Here is a 19,693-nt window from a genome sequence, read left to right as displayed (position 1 = left end):
ATATTCTATTTGGTGAATGAAATATTTTTTTTATTTTAAAAAGGGTAATAGCTTCATAATTCTGTTTTAAATAAATTAGTTTCTACATCTATACCAGGGTAATATTTAACCGAAGTGGTGGGAAAGTCCCAGGCCAGCACCAAAGTTTGGCTTCTGGTTGGCAAACGGTCCACTCGTCCACTTGCTCGCCGATCCTGTGAGATCCAAGGTAGTAGCACGATTGGGCGATGACCAGAGATTAGCACGTCCATCCAGGCCGAGTTGCTGTCCGATTCCTGGGAAGTTGCTGTGCGTCAAGGAAGCACCATGTCCGTTGATGTGGGAGTAATCCAGACCAGCTCCATTGCGCTGGAACTCGAAACCGTTGGCCAGTTTATTTTGGGAAGCAAAGACCTTGGCATCCAGATTATGTCTGCCATTGTTGAATAGATTGGCATGGGCCTCCTGCTGGAAGACATCCTTCACACCGGGCGTGTGTGTTTTGGTCAAAGAAGCACCATGACCATTACTGCAAGAAAAGAGAGCATAAAGTTAATATATCTTCTAACAATGTCATAGCTTAGAGAACGCACTTGTTGTAGGCCAAAGTTCCGCCAGTTGTGACTGGACCGCTTTGAGTGTTTCCGGCTGCGAAAACCTGACCCACCACATTGTGGTTGGGATTGCCAATGCCCTTGCTAAGATTCAACCGAGCATCAGCCCCTCCAGCGGGATTGGAGGCTAAGGAACCTCCAAGCACCTGGCGACGTACGCGAATGGGTCCTGTCGTAGGAACCGCCTCAGAGATGGCGAAAAGTGCCAAGATTAGGATGCTTGTCTTCTGCATGTTGCTGGTTTGGATTGCTGGAGCTAACTGATGTCCAAGGTGGCTGATGATCCGCTTTTATACGTAATCTAAGGGGAAGAACTTTGTTGGTAAATCACTAGATTCATCTGGGTGTCGTTTTCAGCTGGCTTGCCTTATCAGTTAGGACTTCCCCCCAGCGTTTTGATGGGTGATTTACGTGTGGCATTTTTGTGTGTTTGTAACCTTTCTTATTTGATGACCCATTGACTTTTCCCGCAAGGCTCTCAAAACATTTCTATACTTAAATAAAAACATGTTTGTGTAGTAGCTAATTTACTGCAAATTCGTATTTAATTTTCTTTATTTCAGTTTGATTATATATAGCAGACATTTAGTCGTACGACTATTAAAACATGGTAAAACACCTGTACACGACTATCACATACAAACCTGTTTTCTAAAAAGATTAAAGTTATAATATGAATTAAATAATGGAAAAATAAAGTTGTAGTTGTGAAATATACCTCATCTTAATTTGAAAATTAAAAGGCTAGCATTAAGCGATATCATCATGATTATCTCCAAGGTTTGAGTTGATGATGATTAAAATCGCTCAGTTTCTTATCATACACAAGCTAAGCATCTGTTTTAAGTAATCAAATACACAAATGAGTATCGATCCGAAAAGTACCCTTTAAATCGGTTTCATTTGATAATTTCAATGTATTTTTCATAGGGTATAGTATATTTGGTTAGAAATTTAAAAAGCAATGGAGAAAGCGGTTCCAATCCCACAAAAATATATTTTATTAATTAATCCTATTAAAATAGATAAGGACAGTCTAAAAATTTCTCAGCATAAAAGTATCTTTTTAGACTACTAGGAACGATCATTTCAAAAATTATTCATTTAGCTCTGGAAATAAAATCTGTTAAATAATCTGTTAAATAAAATATATTGAACAATCAGATTAAAATAATTGTCATTGTTGTTTAATTGCTTCAACAGTGTCTAATTAATTGATTGATAATAATAATTATGCTTATCATACATAACGCAGAAAGACGTGATTTGTTTTAATAAAATATAATTTTTTATAATTTTAATATTTAAATTTTTACATAATTGTCAATAAATTAGAATTACTATAATCAAATACGACGGCTTAGCCGAAATGATGGGATAGACCCAAGCCAGCGCCAAAGTCAGTCTTCTGGTTAGCAAACGGTCCACTTGTCCACTTGCTGGCGGATCCAGTCAGATCCAAGCGGGTTGCCCGATCCGCCGAAGACCACAGGTTACCACGTCCCTCCAGGCCGAGTTGCTGACCAATTCCCGGGAAGTTGCTGTGCGTCAAGGAAGCACCATGTCCGTTGATGTGAGAGTAATCCAGACCAGCCCCATTGCGCTGGAACTCGAAACCATTGGCCAGTTTATTTTGGGAAGCAAAGACCTTAGCATCCAGATTATGTCTGCCATTGTTGAATAGATTGGCGTGGGCCTCCTGCTGGAAGACATCCTTCACACCGGGCGTGTGTGTTTTGGTCAAAGAAGCACCATGACCATTACTGCAAGAAAAGACAGCATAAAGTTTATATATTTTCTAACAATGTCTTAGCTTAGAGAACTCACTTGTTGTAGGCTAAAGTTCCGCCAGTTGTCACTGGACCACTTTGAGTGTTTCCGGCTGCGAAAACCTGACCCACCACATTGTGGTTGGGATTGCCAATGCCCTTGGTCAGATCCAATCGAGCATCAGCCCCACCAGCGGGATTGGAGGTTAAGGAACCTCCGAGAACCTGGCGACGGACGCGAATGGGTCCTGTCGTGGGAAGTGCTTCTGCGATGGCGAATAGTGCCACGATTAGGATGCTTGTCTTCTGCATGTTGCTGGACTGGATTGCTTGAGCTGACTGATGTTTCAAGGTGGCCAATGCTTCGGTTTTATACCTCAAGATGCGGGGAAGAACTTTTCTGGTGGTTCACATGATTCATCTGATTGCCGATCTCGACCGGGATGCCTTATCAACGCGAAATTCCCCGCTCAGATGTGATGGTGGTTTACTTCTGCTGTTTGCTTGTGTGGCTGTGCGACTTGACCTCATCACCTCCCCTTTTTTGCGACCCATTGACGCCACTTGTTGCTGCATTGTTCCGGTTTCACCCTCGCCGCAGGACCTCTGACGGCGTCTCCAAGTGGTTTCTTTTGTGCCCAGATGGAGGAGTGCATCCTCATCTTGCGCAGGTCGGCATTTGACAGTTATGAGGGATTCTCTATCGTATTTCTCACTTGATGTCAGGCTTTATCAATAGGTTTTTTGCGTGGGGGGATTATCCTGGTGGAGCCGGAAGGGGTTGGCGAGCGAAATAAAGAGCGACGGCGAGAGCGGCAGGATTTGAGTGAAGTTTCAGCCGAATCCTAATTGAATTTTCTGCGCAGGAGCGGGCAAAAAGGATGCCAGCCGAAAGAGAGGAGAGCGGAAACTTTAACTCGCAGTGTCAACGAAAAGTTTGCACTGAAAAATATAATCTATCAGCTAATTAGCTTATAAACATTTTTTTTCAAAACCTGTTTTTAAAAACAAGGATATATATTTTTATATGTGCTAATAATTTAATAAATATAAACTTGTAAGAATAACTTTTTTGTCTAATGTGATCTATTTAAAGTATTTATATATGCAATTATATACGAGCTAATAATCTATTATTAAGCTATTTTTTATAAGGGGGCTTGTCACCTGTTTTTTAGGGGACAAACCCATTCATTATGATTTGCAGCCATCTGGTTATTTCGCTACAATCTAAGAGAAACGTGCTATAGAACCGGTTTGTGATTCACAGGAGTAGCGAATTTAATACGTTTAGGTTTATTTTCCCTCAAACGTGACTTTTGTGGTTTTGTTTTGAGCAAGTATATTTCTTATCTGCTCTAGAGCTCAGCAGATGCGGTACAAAAACCGCTGATAAGCGATGGGAACCCCCCAAGTTTTTTGTGCAATTGATTAAAGATTATTAATTGCTGTCTTTCGTGTGTTTATTATTTACTGTTTGCCGAAAGTGAAAAATTTACATATTTAAGTAAAAAAAAATTCACAACAAATATGATCGGATGATCATTTAAGATTTCTGGGGGCGATCCACACATCTTTAGGCGGGCAGAATGGGTGGTGGCCTGATGGCGGCTTGAGCCAGGTGATCCTCGATGGACCGCGCCTCGCGCCTCACTCGAATGGGGCGGGGATGGGAGGTGGGGCGTGGGCTGTAGGGGCGTGGCTTGCCGGGCGTGGCCACAGCCATGGCAAAAACGCAGGCCAGCAGCAGGAAAACGATGGTGAACTTCATTGTGCTTGGAGTGGTGGACAAATCGAACTGATTTGATTTCAATCAGAGCACTTGGGTTTTTATAGGTGGCAACAATGCAGCAAGCTTCGAATGGGTGGCACGTCTTGGCTGCGGTCGCCGGTGGTTCCCCATCTTGGGGACTTTTCTTGTTGCCTACGAACGAGTAGGCCACTGAAGGCAAACGTGTTGGAAATTATTATTTTTTTTCCTATGTGCGTTTTTGCTACGTAGTTTACAGCATTCGGTACTTTACATTTTAAGCAGCTGTTTTTTTTACTAAGACTATATCTTACAAATTTATAATTTAATATATTATGTTTACATTGCAAAGTTTAAAAATACTTTCGGTTCTTGTAAGCTGCTGAAGGAAGTGGAATTTTGAAACGAATTTTTCCCGCCAAGCTGTCACTTTCACTCTTGTCAGCTCTTTCGCACTCGCCGTGACAGGGCGACACTCCCTCTCTTTCGCTCTCTTTGAAGTCCTGCCGTCGACCGCGTCAAATCTCATTAGACTGGATACACACACACACAGATACACTCACACACACACCTTAGCGTGCGACAGCGGAACGCGCTTGAGCGAGCTTTTCCGTCCGCTTTTCTGAGCGCAACATTTTCTTTTCGGGGCTCTTTGGGAAAACTCTTGGGCAGCTTGCCAAACGCTCGTATAGAGGCCAGACGCGAGGAAAACTCTGCTTATCGATTACGCACGTAACACATTTGCCCCACAGCCGAATAGTTAAATAGTTCAGCGAAGCCAGCCAGCCAAACAATATTTCTGGTGTGTAATTTACTTATTGAATAGTGCGACAAGTTTACATAATACACAGGATACGAAATAAGGACTTGTAGGTGGCTTTCGCCCCAAGTGTCTCAACCTGTGACAATGGCCTTCAAGAAGTGTGCGAAAATTGTCTATATATAGAGTGTGATATGTACCTCGGATTTTGTGGGCACGTGTGTGGCATTAAAAGGGAAATAAATCTGCAGATTTGCAAAAGGATTTATAATTAACTAAGATAAATGAACTGTGTATGCTCTGTGCTTAAATGAGGTTGTATGAAAACCTTGCAAAAATAAGTGTATTTATATTTGGTATATTGTTAGATGTTACCTTACCATCTTATTATTATTTCAAAAATCTTTAATTTTCCCAACAAAATACCCCCATTTGCATTTAGCCTTTAGTGGCAACAACAAGTCTGCTCTATATACAGACAATAACCCACATATACACACACCATCGTACCCATTTACCCACATTTCTTATGTGCCAACGGTGCGTATGTGTGATGCCAGTAAACTCAACCAAAAAATGTAATAGAAATTACTCACGCTCAAAGCTCACAAGCTGATGCAATTCACTCAACTCGCTTGAGCTCACTCAAAAAACCAGAGTGAATGGCAGAGCTTGTTTGTTTTGCCATTTTCAAGTCTCTGTATCTTACGCTTTTATTTATAAAAGCCAAGTGGAGGGAAAATATTTAAGTGCGCACTCAAAAAAGCAAGAAAATGTCAAACGGAAGTTGACATTCGGTTTTGTTTGATTTCCGGAATGGACGCAATATAAGTCGTGTTTACTTGAACTAAGCACTGGATTAATTTGTATTAAAAATTATTAAAGAAAGTTAATGAAAAATGCCTGTCTGTATAAACTTGCAGGAAGTTTTTTTTTTGTTTCCTACAAAACACGCGAAGAGAAAAACTATCTAAATCTTTCCTTTTGTGTAAGCCAGAACAATGAAATGGTAATGATGGATTGTGTCCTTTGTTTTATGCAGCTGCCGAATGATAATGGAGATGATAATGAGACTGTAACTGGGACACAAGAGACCAGACCGAAGGGTAGTGTCAGCCAAGAGCGGAACAGCACCAACCAGAAAGGGTAGGGTTTAGGGGAGGAGCACCCAGGACCATCCAGCAGAGACCTTTCGAGTTCAAGGAACTAGCAAACAATGAATCCCTACACTGCAGGCGCCGGCGGAGGTGTCGGTGGCGGAGGAGGAGCCAATCCCTTCGGAGCACCCGCCGGAGGAGCGGGATATGGCCAGCAGGGCTATGGATACGAGCAGCAGGCAACAGGTGGCTACGACCAGGGCATGAACTACGGCATTGAGCCGCAGCAGCAGGCAGCCGGATACGGACCACCTGGAGCCAGGCCACGGGTGGATGTGGAGGCCACTGGCGAGGTGGATCCCAATCTGTAAGTCAAGGGATTAAGCCCTTTACTTCCAGTTCCAACTAATTGATTCGCATTTATCAACAGATATCCAGAGGCGAAGGACTCAACGCACAAAGTTCGCGGCCACTCAGACATCCTGGAAATGTTTTTCGGGGCGAGCACAGAACGGGAGCTGATACCCGTGAAAAGCTTCTACTTTTTCTTCTACGCCGCATTTGGATCACTGTTTCCGCTGATGGGCGTGTACTTCAAGCAGATGGGCATGAATCCAGGCCAGTGTGGAATCCTGGTGGGAATGCGTCCCTTCGTAGAGTTCCTGTCGGCCCCGTTTTGGGGCTCCTATGCGGATCGTTGTCGGCAGGGCAAGCGTCTGCTCCTGGGCTCCCTGGCCTGTTGGGTACTCTTCACCATTCCGCTGAGCTTCATCCGACCGGAGGCCATCAACTGCATTGAGCGGCGCAATGCCACGGACTTTGTGCTGACCTACACACGCACAAAGCGCGACCTGTCGGCCATGTACGAGCAGGAGCACTTGGACATGGGCACTGGCACCATGCCAGCGGATGAGGCCCTAGAGGAGGCGGAGGCAGCACACAGTCGGCACAAGAGATCACTGCTGCTGCCCAGGATCGATGCGGGCATCTCACCAGTGCACATCAACTTTGTGAGCAACTACGACGACAAGTACCACAGGGACTATGTGACGCCCATCTTCAGCTCCATGGTGTACAGGACTCCGGTAAGTGGATAGGGAAGGATGTGCCAGTAAAATAATGTTCAATGGAAAGATTGGATTGATAGGATAGCTTTGCAATCCATATCTTTATTGCCATTTCAACATCTACTAAGTAATTTATGTCTAATAAATCTCGCCTATTTAACTTAACGTCTCAGCTGCCAAGAGGATTGTATCTGTGGAATGCTTTTTAAAATACTTATACAAATTTATCTCCTCCCACAGGACATCCAAAAGGCGTTCTTCCTGCTGCTCCTGGTGATCCTCATTGGGGAGTTCTTCAGCGCTCCGGCGATTACTTTGGCTGACTCCGCCGTAATAACTTTGCTGGGCGAGGATGCGGACAAGTACGGTCACCAGCGAATGTTTGGGTCATTGGGCTGGGGCATCTCTATGTTCCTGGTGGGCATCGCCCTGGATCACTCCACCTCGTTCTCGAATCATCCCTGTGGAGCTGGCAACAAGGAGAAGAACTACAACATCTGCTTCTCCATCTTCTCGGTGCTGATGACCTGTGCGATAATCTCCGCCTCGAAGATCACCTTCAAGTACGATCCCATCGATGAGCAGTTGGCGGCACAGCAGCAGGCGCAGTTCGTGGATCCCAACAAGCGGGCGGAGGAGGAGTCGATGAACCAGTTGGCGGCCCAACTGAATCTGCCATCGCTGGCAGTTGGTAGCGGCAGTGCCGCCTCGGGTGCCTGTGCCGGTGGCGTCAGTAGCTTCCTGGCCACTGGCCATCAGCCACAGCCGCATATTGGTGCCGAGTCCAAGGTGTTTGCCCAGACGGCCAAGGAGTTGCCGGAGTGGATGACTGTGCTGACCCACTTTAAAGACCTGAAAACCGCCTCCTTCCTTTTCGTGGCCTGGTTCATGGGCTTCGGCATTGGCTTGATCTTCACCTTTCTGTTCTGGCATCTGCAGGACTATGGTGGCACCCCCACCCTGTTCGGTGTGGCCTCTGTCATCAATCATGTTTCCGAGATTTTTGCCTACTTCTTTAGCTTCCGTCTGATTACCCAAATTGGTCACGTCAAGGTGTTGTGTCTGGGCTTGATTGGCAATGTTCTGCGCTTCCTATACATTTCCTATCTGACCAATCCGTGGATGGTGCTGCCCTTCGAGCTTATGCAGGGCATAACCCATGCAGCCGTGTGGGCTGCATCCTGCTCTTACATTGCCCACAACACTCCCAAGCACCTGAGAGCCTCGGCTCAGGGTGTCCTCCAGGGCATCCATCACGGATTGGGTCGTGGCTGCGGCGCCATCATTGGCGGCATGTTCGTCACCTACTACGGTACTACTACTACCTTCCGCTGGTACGGCATCGCCTGCCTCTTCGTCCTCGGATTCTTCATCTTCGTCAACTTCTATCGCAAGGAGCAGGGCTTCATTTCGGAAATCCCAGTCACCGAGGATCCGCATCAGGTGAGTAAGGAGTAGCAAATCCAATTGGTCAAGTCTAGATTGGAAGCTATATTTATATTGTTGTGTGTAGTAATCCCTGTATCTATATAACTAATCCAATAACTCCAATTTGTAGGTGGCCGAGGAGACCTCGCATTTGGCACCCCACGGCGTTCCCAGCAATCCGATTCCACGAGCTCTGTCCAACTCGCGGCTGAACGAGATGAATCCGAATGGAGGACCATATGGCACGTACCAGACCACTGGCGGTAATCTGGACATACCCGGTGCCAATCCGCACAATCCTTTCGCTCAGTAAACGGGGACCTTGGCTACCCGGAGTCGGCATTCAGCCCATCTTCATACTCACAGTACTAAAACGAACAAAGTATAACCGCAAACATATCTTGGACATTGGCCTGCAATATGAATTGCATAACTGCATTGCTTTATTTTTGATTTGTTGGGCAGTCAACATACGATCTACACCATAGCATAGCATATACATATACACATATATATTTTATATAGGACATGCCACATAGCCAGCATAAAGATTCCGTATAAGTTGGATTGGTTCAAGTCGATGGAGTGAGGGGGGGAAATCGAAACGAATTTTCACATAGCAGCTTAGCAATATATACATAGGGCAATATATGTGTGTGTACGGATAGTTATATATATATATTGTGCCGATCTATAATATTTATAGGCCTTTTTATATCAGTTGCATGGCGCCGGGCAATGATTGATCGATCGATCATCCCGGATTTAGTTTTCAGTTATGAGCATGCAGAGTTTGTTGCCTACTTTTGGGCGATTACCAAAGCAAATTACTCATACGCATGGGTTACCCGTTCACCCCGAAATACTCATAAAGTACCTATACAATCACGGAAAAAATACTAATCAGAGATTGAAGTTATTCGACACCAGGACATGTGAATACGAGGCGTTTCAAGGCTACAGGACATCGGGAAGCAGTGGGTGCTGCTTCGTTTAGCCGCAGTTGATTATGACTTTGATGTTCACTATACTATTTCATAGTATTAATTTAGATTATCCGTTGTCTTATGGCTTTGAAACGCACCGTGTTGATTACCGAATAAGTTAGGGCAGTTTCATGTAAAGTGCAAAATTAGTAGCTCACTTTGAGTCAAATGTTTATGAAGATGATATGGGCGCAACTTTAAATAATGATCTTTGTGTTACATATTTGCAATTTTTCAAAATTGGAAGCGACACATTCAATCCCAAAATGGTCCTATGCAATAAATACCGAACTAATACGAACTATGGAATATAAATGTAGTTACATTGAAAAACAAATTTAACTAAATTAAAAAATAAGCAACATAGAGACGAAAAACCTGCAAATAAAACAGAAAACTTAAACCAAAGGATAAACAAATGTTGTAACGATTGATATTATGGAAATCCGCCTCATTGCAATCAACTGTTGAATAAACTGTTTTAATTTTTACACAAATAAACTAACAAAATGACATATTTTGACATACCTAAGAAAACATATAACATAGTAATATATGATATACGTTTATATAGTATATGAAAGTTGACGCACCAAAGTGAAAAGGCAAACTAAACTGTATTTGTACCTAAAACATATTTTTTCCTGATTTCATATAGCAAATCTTTCGCTCGATATACATAAACATAAATATATATTGAATACTGTAAACATTATATTTAAATATTGTTGATAGCAAATTAAATTGGATATTTTATAGTAACGATACGCCAGTTCTTGTGTACAGCACCATATTTCTGAAGATTTTTCGGGTAGATGAACCTTAGTATTATGCATTCTGTACAACTGCACTCACAGTTATGTTTGTTGAGCCGATATTAAAAGAAATTCTCTCTATACTCGTATATATATATATGTATTGAAACAAAAAGAAGATACTCATATACGGTATACATTTATATAGAAATGTACAAGTATTATACACAATGCGCATACATATGATACAATACCCAGCCCAAAAAAAAAACAGAGAAACCAAAAGATAAGTGAAGTAGACGGAAAAAGCAAGAAATCATGTAATTATGTATGTTTAATAAAACGTTTAACTACCGAGTGAATTCTAAAGACAAAGGCACAAATTCTTTCGCCAACCATCTGTGTTTATTTTTGGTTTTTATATAGTAACCTATATAAATCGGAGCATTCGTTCGTCACGAACACACAAAATGCGACTTGCGCTGGTGCTCTATTGTTGCCTGCTCTGCTTGACTTTTGTTCATATCCATGGAACGCAGGCATATTCACCACCAAAAGCACCACTGACTCTGCCACTTCCAGACGAGAGTCCTAGGCGTGCTCCACCACCGCCCAGACCAATACCCAGACCACCGCCTCCAAGGCCAAAACCACCACCGCCAAGGCTAACGATACGGCCTTTCAGACCAACACCACCGCGATTTGTTAGACCTCCTACTGCACCACCCATCAGGAGGCCAACTATTCCACCACCCAGGCCCACCAGAAGACGTCCCATAACAAGGCAACCAACCAGGAGGATCCCAAAACCACCAGTTACCCGAAGACCCACCGCCAGGCCAACTAGGCCACATGCGGTGCGAACCACTCGAAAATTTCTGATCTGGTCACGTGCACCCACCAGATTACTACCGACTAGGCCAAATATAAGGCCCACCCTGTGGACCAGGCCGCCAGTGCGTCCTCCATTGCCAACGGTGCGTCCAACGCGCTCAAGAGTTGGACCCACTCTATGGACAAGACCTCCCATTAGAGTCACAGTACGTCCCACTCCTAGACACCCAATCAGACCCACAATTAGGCCTACAAATCGAGCAACTCTATGGACACGACCTCCGGTAAGACCTTCAAATCCCACAAGGTCTCCAGTTCGAGCCACAAAACCCACTTTATGGACCCGACCTCAAGTTAGAACTACAAGACGACTGACTTTCATTTTCAACGATCCCACAAGAGAACCTCCTACACTAAGACCAATTCCCAACACTAGAGCTCCACATCCGGATATAACTCGATCCACAAGACGTGTAATTTTTATATTTCCCAGGGACAACACCTCTATAGCTCGACGTCCTAATTGGACTGTACATCCAACAGGACGAACGAGAACTACTTTAATAGCTTAAATCCTATAAGTACGCTGGTATAATATATAGTAGCTGAATACATATATGATCTTTAAGCATTCTCTGCAAGCACGCGATGATAAATATTATATAACTGAGAAGTCAGCTAATGACCTTAAATATCAAGCAGAGGCACAGATGGATAGGCTAATTAAATATTTTGAGTAGCTGGATTGTAGGCTTTCGGATATCCTATCTTTATAAAAAAAAATATATATATTTATAAAAATAAATATCTTTATATGAAATCGGAATCTGTTAATTGAAAATCCAATTGAACCTAAATACACATACGTATATAAGATTTATGACTGTTTCTATATAAAGTTAATTGCATATATAGTTTAAAGTTGGATAAACTAAACGACTACTCTCTACGTACTTCCTAGCTCTGGTTAAACCCAATCTAATACGGGGCTTTAAGCACAGCAAGTTTGGCGGACTCCGTTCGTAACGACCCCATCTCCATTACAAATATCCCTGAAGTGCCGACATGCCCGGCACAAGTCCAGGGAAACTGGAGCGAGGAGAAAAGTAGCTGTGGCATACCGGAAGCGCTTCAAGTTTGCCGAGCTCATTCGTCTCTGCGATTTGTTGGCATTTCAACGGACTGACGTGCTGGCTGCCCGTGGGCGGCACGAGGGGGCGTGGCGGGTGGCTGGGCGGTGGGCGTGGTGCAGTGCCTGCTTATGCAATGATAAATGAAGTTTTAGTGGCTTTTGACCCATTTAATAAATTGTTAAAGTTGAAGAATGCGCAAGAATATTGTAAACTTGTTGGCCACCATTTCTTTGCCTCTGCCTTTTTTTCTCTCATTTGTTTATTTTTATTTGTATTTAAGTTTTATTTCATTTTTATTTTTATTCCCATTTAGTTGCTGCTGGCGCATTCTGAATTAGGGTTAATTTAAAAGTTGCCCATTGCAACACTGACCCATGGTGAGTGAAGTTGTTGCCATGTTGCAAACTTTGCCGCTCACTTTTCATGCCCCACTTCAGAAGTTTCGTTGAAATTTAAATAATTCTGTTAAATTGCATAACGTGCCCAGCTGTCCAGTGCTCTCTCGTCCGGGGAACTTTGGACTTGCTGCTTATTAAGTTAGTGGCGACGACAGTTTTCAGTTAACGTGATTATGTGCCATTAAAAAATTGTATATTATCCACGGGCCACAAAGGAGTGCAGCAAAAACTTGACTCAAATATCCATGACAATAAATAAGGAAAAGCAGGGACGCGGGGAGAATTCGAGCGGGGGCGAATCCTCTCCAGCCTTAATAAGCAGCATAAAAAGTCCTGGCAAGGCTCTATTAGAGCCAGGACTAAGCAGCTCGGTCTGTCCTGTCCTGTATCCCTCCAAAAAGAGAAAAAAAAGATGGGAAAAAAACGTAGAAAATAAAGTATGCGCTGGCAACTCTTCCTCGTGGAATCCTTTGCTCCGCTTCTTGTCAAATATATATTCTCAGCTATATAAACAATTTTCTTTTATGCCAGAATAACAAGCAACAAGAATGGATTTTGCATAAGAAAGCCCCGGACTGAAGTTGAAGTACGATGGCATAGCGAAAATCCTTGCAGGGTAGCTGCTCCACAAAAGTCGGGCCAAATGCAATCCGAGCTTTGTGTTCCCATGAACAATTGGACTGGCAGGCTTGGCTTTTGATTGGGGGATCAGTGGGGACGCTGCGGGGATTCCGCTCCCCACCGCTCTGGGCGGCTTCAAAAAGTGGATATCAATGCGTGGGCATGCATCCAATACAATGCTGGTTTTTTGGTGACCTTTTCGTAATCCATCGCCCGATCCCTGCCACTTTAATTCCAAGTGCATTGATAAATTCCATAGCTTGTTAGCCAATGGGTGGTATATTTACACTAAGTAGTCATTGAAAGTTACTTAAACTCAATCTTTCAAGCAGTATTGTTAATATAGAAAAGTATGATTAAATTTTGGTGTGCTAATTGACATTTCTTTCGTTTTTAGATTTATTACTTCGATTTTATTTGTGTTTTTATTTTGTTATAAAATGTAAAATTTCTATTACCATAATTACCACGCCTTTTCAAGAAGAATAAATATTGAAAATCCCCTGCGAAATGATCATCTTCAAAGTTTTCACGGTTTTACATTTTCTACTATGACTTATGTTCAAGGCAACATTTGCAAGAGAACCACAGGGATGAAGCCGAGGGACTTACATCCCCAAAAAGGGTGAAGAAGGTTGGAGAAGAAAGTGGGAAACCCGGAGCAGAAAGCAATGTCGACGACATTCAGCCGCAAGAAGTTGTCGCCGGGCGGAAAATGGGGGAAAAGCTTGTGGGGTGCTGGGCAAAAAGTGCTGAGCATAAATAAGACATTTGCGTGTGTAAGCAGCAACAACACGCAAAACAACAACGATGCCTTAAAATAACTCCAAAAACGCAACATTGAAATGTGGCTAAGAAGGAAAGAGGCAGCCGAGGAAGCCAAAGAAGCTGCTGACTCCAGTTTCAGGATCTGCAATAATTTTCAAACTGCTTTCGCCCGGAGTAACTCGAAAGTTGCAAAAAGTAAATGTAATGCAAAATGCAAAGTCATCGCTCGCCGTTGTCCTCGAGTGGCTGTAAGGCCATCCTTCTTTTTCACCCAATCCTACTAACCTTCTCCCCCAATCATCTAAGCCCCGACTATTCAGTGCACAGAGAAAAAAAGTGTTGCTAAATCCATTTAGAATCAAACGTTTCATACTTGTTAAAACAAGGTCTCTAAAAAGCAGTAGGAATTATATAAATCATATTATTGTTAAGATAATTCCTGCACAGATAGTATTCATATTTTTTACCTTTTTATTACACCCTTTTTTCACAGTGTAATTTGTCTGCAATTGTTGCGATTTTTCCTGCAGTGTGAAACCAATTGTTGTGATTTTTTTTCTGCCCCAACTCGTGCACATGCATTTATTTAAATTCCTTTGTCCTCGTGTCTAGGAGTCCTCCGCCCACCCGCTCATTTCGCCAATGTATTCATTGTCTGTGAAATTGTTGTGTGTTTCCATGCCGTCGCATAATGTCTCTCTTTGCTCCCTACGTGCACCTCATTCCTACTTGAGTCCTTTTCGCAACCCTTTGGGGAGGTGCAATCCTTGTTGCGAGTGCAGTTTGCGGTTTTTAACTTGTGACAGTTTTAAGTGGCTGCCGTTTGTCTCCGTGGCTGGATTCATTCACATGCACATAAGCAGGATGCCCATTCACATACGTGGGCGCTCCGAGATTTAGCCAAATTGTAATGCTCCTTATTCGCCGCTTATGCATAAATCGTTGGCCATAACGATGCTAAGTAAGCAGCTCCATTTTCCCAGCCAGGATAAGCGCCATTTGAGCCTGATTAAATAAATCCGTATTCACAGAACGATTTGCGAAGTTAACTTTGAAACTATTATGTTTTTTATAGAAATACCAACTTAAAGCAGAGAGAAAATATGGCAGAGTTGTACTTTCCATGATGGTTTCTTAGTTATGCAACCTAATTTGGGGAGAACACTAACCCTGCTTATTAATGAGCTTTTATGTTCATTTATAGTTGAGATTCTTAAGTAAGGTTTAAATTACACTAAAAAAGTTAAAGACTTATGAATTTAAAGCTGTGACACTTCCTGTTGTTTTGAGGACGAGAAACCACTTTTACTTGCATTTCGAGTGGGAGGTGATTTTGTTATTGGACAAAGCCAACTACCGCCTGGTTCTCTTCTCCATCTCTCAAAGTGTCTTCCGCTTCCCTGCCCATTTGGCTTTCGATCAGGCCTTTCCAGCATCAGACCCAGCCGGGGATTCACCTGCATTTGCCTAGTTGGTTAAAGCCTTAACTCAGCGAGAGGAGAATCCTTGCCAGCCCATTGTCAATACGCGCCCTTTTGCTGCCCACATGCCCTGCCACGCCCCGTCCTTTGAAGCGCCCCTAAGAACGCACTTAGCTGTTGGCAGCATCATAATCCATAGCATAGTTTCCTGACGCTGTCAACAACCTTTGGCCTTTGTTGTTGCTCGTCCTGAGACCTGAGTCCTGCGCCCAGAACAAAAGGAAAACAATTTTCATGCGTGCATGGCAAAAATCAAAAGAAAGAGCCAGGCCAAGCACACACACTGAAGCAAACATAACCGGGACCAACAATGCCTATTTTAGTGAGATAAGAAAGGAGAAATGGCACGGCAGCATCCGCATCAGCAGCCCTTCAAAGCAATTTCCAAGTGGCCCTGTTCTACGGTTTCAACATTCGTACGTAGGTACCACCACAAATTCGAGAAACGCCGGAAAAGGTGAGCGTGGCAGTCGAGGAACAGGACCAAAAAACCGGCGACTCACTTCAATCATCGCTTAAGTGCCTGCACAGAGATTTTCCTGCCTTACCCGATTGCCAATACCCTTTGAAAGAGCCAACTTAGATGCTAAGCTACTTGCGGAATTTTTAATAATTTCTTACCAATTCTGAATGCTAAACATAACTTGAAAGTATCGCAATTTAGCTATTTATCATCATTATGGGCAGGATAATATCTAAACTCATATGGAATTTGAGCTGTTTCTTGTTTTTCACATTATTTTAAGCTTAAATGTATATGTCCAATATCAGTAGATTAACTTTAAAGATAGGTAAGCGAATCTTTATAGTAACTAAGGGTAAAGGGTACCGCCTAATCGACTTTAGCCAGGCCCAAAAATCATTAGCCTTCGGTTGTTGTTTGCTTGTTGTCAGGAGCAGATAGGATCACGGTTTTGCGGCGGGTCGAGCCAACGGTTTTTTGATGGTCCCGCCAGGGACATGGCTTACACAGAAATTACGTATACGCAGCGCAAGACGTATTAGCCATCACATTTGCGAACATACTCGGCACAGGCGAGAAGTGTTTTTGGCTACCAAAGGGGGCGAGGGTCGAAATCGTGGGCAATTGGGCGGGGTCGAGGCAATTAACGGATGCAAAAGCAACTGGCAATTTCTAGGAGCTCGTTAAGCGTTTAAGCAAAAATGCCAATAGCAGGCTAATTAGTAGGGAACGGCCAAGAAGAAGTGGGAATAAAGTTGCTGCCGCCGTTGCTCCTGGCACTTGGCATTTGGCACTTGGCAAACCTTGGTCCGGTTTCTCTTCCTTTGCCTTCTATTTTTTTCCCATTTTTGTTTTATTTTTTTCTTTATTTATTTTGCCCCTTTCTTCGACTTAGTTTTTTTTTTGCACGAACACTGGCTGTGTTGGCCCACCTGGGCAAATACTTGTCGAAACTTTTATAATTATGTTCGAGCTATGGCAAAAGTTTCGACGATGTCTCGGACTTCCGACTGAGGAGATGTCTGCTCATTTCTGGCCAAGTTTAGCCGCAGTGAAAGTTGGCTGGCTCTACTTCTCGACTGTTTTCCCTGCATTTCATTCATTTTTTCTCGCTTTTTTTTCTTCTGCTCTCCGTTTTTATTTCAAGTACCGGCAGTGGGCGTGGCAACAAGTTAATTATGCGCCCGTTTGACACTGTTCGACTTTGGTTATGGCTCGTAGTTCGTTAGTGTGCGAGTGTGTGTGTGAGCGGCGTACTTCCGGTTTGGCTGACGGCACTTCCGATGTTGCTGAGTACAAAATAAAGGAAATTAAAAATGTCGCTCGGCACAAATGTCGTCCAGGCCTCGTTAATTAAACGCCAGCGAAAAACAAGGGGAAAATTCAGAGCCACAATGAGCTGGCGAAGCGACTGAAAACTGCGAAGAAGGCACTGCTGCATCACCGATTCTTTTTTAATCAATTTAAAAATGCCACTTAAATGCGCCGGGCGCCAACAAAAATATTCTCATTACCCTGCTGGCATTTGCGACCCGCCAGGGCTGAAAAATGTATGGAATAAGAGGATTTTATAAAATTAATTCATCTGAGGATTAAGGATTAAATAATTTTTAATTTAATATAAAAGTATATTCAAAATGTAATATTTAATTTATACGAGTATATACCATGTTTAAGTCAAAAATTTTAATTTTTAATAAACGTTTTTTTAGGGAAAACTCTTCAATTAAAATTTCAATGTGCATACTCTGCTTGAACGACTTTAACATAATTATCAGGATCAGCATTTATGATATACTGACTCCGCCCTGCGTCTCATATTTCCATCGATGTCATGTCCTTTGGCGGCTCTTCGGTGCATGCAATTATCGAAAATTTAATTAAAGCACCAAGTGTCACAATGTCGATGGCTTAAAATTGAGCGTGTGTGTGTATGTGTGTGTGTGTGCGAGCGTAAGGATTCTCTGCGGTGTGTTGTGGTGATGCGGCCTATATTAATGTTAACGCTTTAATGCATCATTAAGTGGCAGCATTGGCTTGTCGTGTGCAGCCTGAAACTATTCGGCCGAATCTCAAAGGTTAATCAGAACGACATGCCACCATAAATATTGGGATTTACCTACTTTGCGGGGGAATCTATCAATTATTAAAGTTTAAATTAATTGAAGGCATCACCCCAAATTGTATTGTCGACAAACCAACACATAAATTAGCATAAGAGAAAGCCAAAGTTTCGAGTTTCCCGACTATTGATTTACCTTTACTTGCATTTAAATAGTAGGACATAAGAGGTGTAGATACATAGATGTATATTCATAGGAAAACAAAGTTCGAAGTTCATACAGGCGGATAATACACCCTTTAAACTATACAATTACCACTTTGAAAGTGATCCGAAATATTTGAGGTTTCACTGGGTAATAATACTCGAAGGGATATTATTTACTTGTGGCAGTGACCCTCCCGAAACTTAGCTTATAATCTTCGCCCTTAATTTGTGACTGATATAACTCATTAAATGCCCCATTTCAAAGGCTCCGTCTTGCGTAAATAAGGTCTCTTTGTGTTAGTTAAACGAGCTGTTAAATAACCCCAGCAACACACAATGCCAAATAGACAAATACCCAAATGCAGACTCAGATTCACCCCCTTTTTTTGGGGCAGACGATTGGGGACCGTGGTCCAAATTGAAATGCAAGTTGTCGCCGCTGCTCCTCTGTGCCACTCTCCTCCCACTTTTACCACTTTGTTGCTGCTGCTGCTGCTGTTGACAAATGCAAAACCATTTGCCAAATAAATAAGCAGCTCAACGTAAATAAATATGCTTTCGCCACGCGCATTTACACTCAATAAAGATGCTTCTGAAGAGCTGGCCCCAAAAGACGTGGATGCTGATGCCAATGGAGGCGGAGGTGGCATTGCACTGAGAAAAAATGGTAGAAATGATGGTTATTTTAGGTACTAATGCTGTTTGCTTTCTTTAATTTAACATTATTATTGTATAACAAGACTAAAATGTACATTTGTGAAACTGTCTGATATAAAATGTTTTTTTTGTGCTAATGCAACACATTTTCTCTCAGTGAAAGGTTGAGACTGGAATGAGCCAAGCATTGGGAATAGCAAGGCGTCCGCGTGAGTCAAAGGATAAGTCTGGCGATGGCGAGCATAAAAATTGTATTTTAATGCCCGCGCATAAATAACGCAAACAGGACACACTGGCACATAGACACAGGACGTGGCTGACAGGCAGACGTTTTATCAAAAAGGAAAAATCCCAGCAGTTTCCTCTCCCCAAACGAGAGTCACTGCCACTAATTTAGGTGCCGAAAAATCAACAGGAAACAAACATACCAAGGATGAAGGACCCCTCAAGGAGCACAGGACGCAGCACGCTCCACTGCACAGGCGGCGATGACAACTGCCAGGGAATGTGGAGTGTGGGATGGCGGGCTCTGAAGCAAATGGAGCCGGATCTGGGTGGGAAATCCAATCCCCGGAGTGGGAATGAAGCATCTTCATCATCAGCGGCCATGGTGGCGGCATATGTTAGCGTTAGGCGCTGACGCTCATCAATAAAATCATCGGGGTCATTAAGTGGATTAACTGCAGCCATCAGGAGCATGTGGTGCCATTGCCCAGGACGCAAAATGCCAAATACACGCACACACACATCCATACACACAGCGCCACCCACGCACCCACACAACCAAAAGCCATCCTATCCTGAAGATGGCCGTCATCTTTGGGGTTTGCCTTTGCTTCACACTTACCACTTCATAACACAGCG

At 43.1% G+C, this 19,693-nt stretch overlaps 5 protein-coding genes across 5 annotated transcripts; 2 read left to right on the top strand and 3 right to left on the bottom strand.

The window, feature by feature from the left end:
* Nucleotides 1–58: 58 nt before the first annotated feature.
* LOC6734530 (attacin-B) lies at nucleotides 59–1,050 on the bottom strand. Its single transcript, XM_016168108.3, has 3 exons — nucleotides 960–1,050; nucleotides 573–894; nucleotides 59–508 (listed from the first exon to the last, which is right to left on the bottom strand). Exons 2-3 carry the CDS (start codon nucleotides 824–826, stop codon nucleotides 106–108), a joined length of 657 nt encoding a protein of 218 aa, XP_016027645.1. The 5' UTR covers nucleotides 827–894; nucleotides 960–1,050; the 3' UTR covers nucleotides 59–105.
* A 714-nt stretch (nucleotides 1,051–1,764) lies between these two features.
* Nucleotides 1,765–2,952, bottom strand: LOC6734529 (attacin-B). Its single transcript, XM_002081502.4, has 2 exons — nucleotides 2,421–2,952; nucleotides 1,765–2,356 (listed from the first exon to the last, which is right to left on the bottom strand). Exons 1-2 carry the CDS (start codon nucleotides 2,672–2,674, stop codon nucleotides 1,954–1,956), a joined length of 657 nt encoding a protein of 218 aa, XP_002081538.1. The 5' UTR covers nucleotides 2,675–2,952; the 3' UTR covers nucleotides 1,765–1,953.
* Nucleotides 2,953–3,797: 845 nt separating this feature from the next.
* LOC6734528 (drosocin) lies at nucleotides 3,798–4,182 on the bottom strand. The gene has a single exon (XM_002081501.3). It carries the CDS (start codon nucleotides 4,131–4,133, stop codon nucleotides 3,939–3,941), a length of 195 nt encoding a protein of 64 aa, XP_002081537.1. The 5' UTR covers nucleotides 4,134–4,182; the 3' UTR covers nucleotides 3,798–3,938.
* A 577-nt stretch (nucleotides 4,183–4,759) lies between these two features.
* LOC6734527 (major facilitator superfamily domain-containing protein 6-A) lies at nucleotides 4,760–10,600 on the top strand. The gene is made up of 5 exons (XM_016181993.3): nucleotides 4,760–4,914; nucleotides 5,915–6,336; nucleotides 6,400–7,054; nucleotides 7,277–8,479; nucleotides 8,595–10,600. Exons 2-5 carry the CDS (start codon nucleotides 6,089–6,091, stop codon nucleotides 8,775–8,777), a joined length of 2,289 nt encoding a protein of 762 aa, XP_016027644.1. The 5' UTR covers nucleotides 4,760–4,914; nucleotides 5,915–6,088; the 3' UTR covers nucleotides 8,778–10,600.
* Nucleotides 10,601–10,675: 75 nt separating this feature from the next.
* On the top strand, nucleotides 10,676–11,900 carry LOC27208993 (extensin). Its single transcript, XM_039292735.2, has one exon. It carries the CDS (start codon nucleotides 10,676–10,678, stop codon nucleotides 11,609–11,611), a length of 936 nt encoding a protein of 311 aa, XP_039148669.1. The 3' UTR covers nucleotides 11,612–11,900.
* Nucleotides 11,901–19,693: the final 7,793 nt, after the last annotated feature.

This window comes from Drosophila simulans, chromosome 2R (assembly GCF_016746395.2).
Source record: "Drosophila simulans strain w501 chromosome 2R, Prin_Dsim_3.1, whole genome shotgun sequence".
In the NCBI taxonomy this organism is placed as follows: domain Eukaryota; kingdom Metazoa; phylum Arthropoda; class Insecta; order Diptera; family Drosophilidae; genus Drosophila; species Drosophila simulans.
Note: the sequence above shows the minus strand (reverse complement) of the source record. Positions and strands in the feature narration are given on the sequence as shown.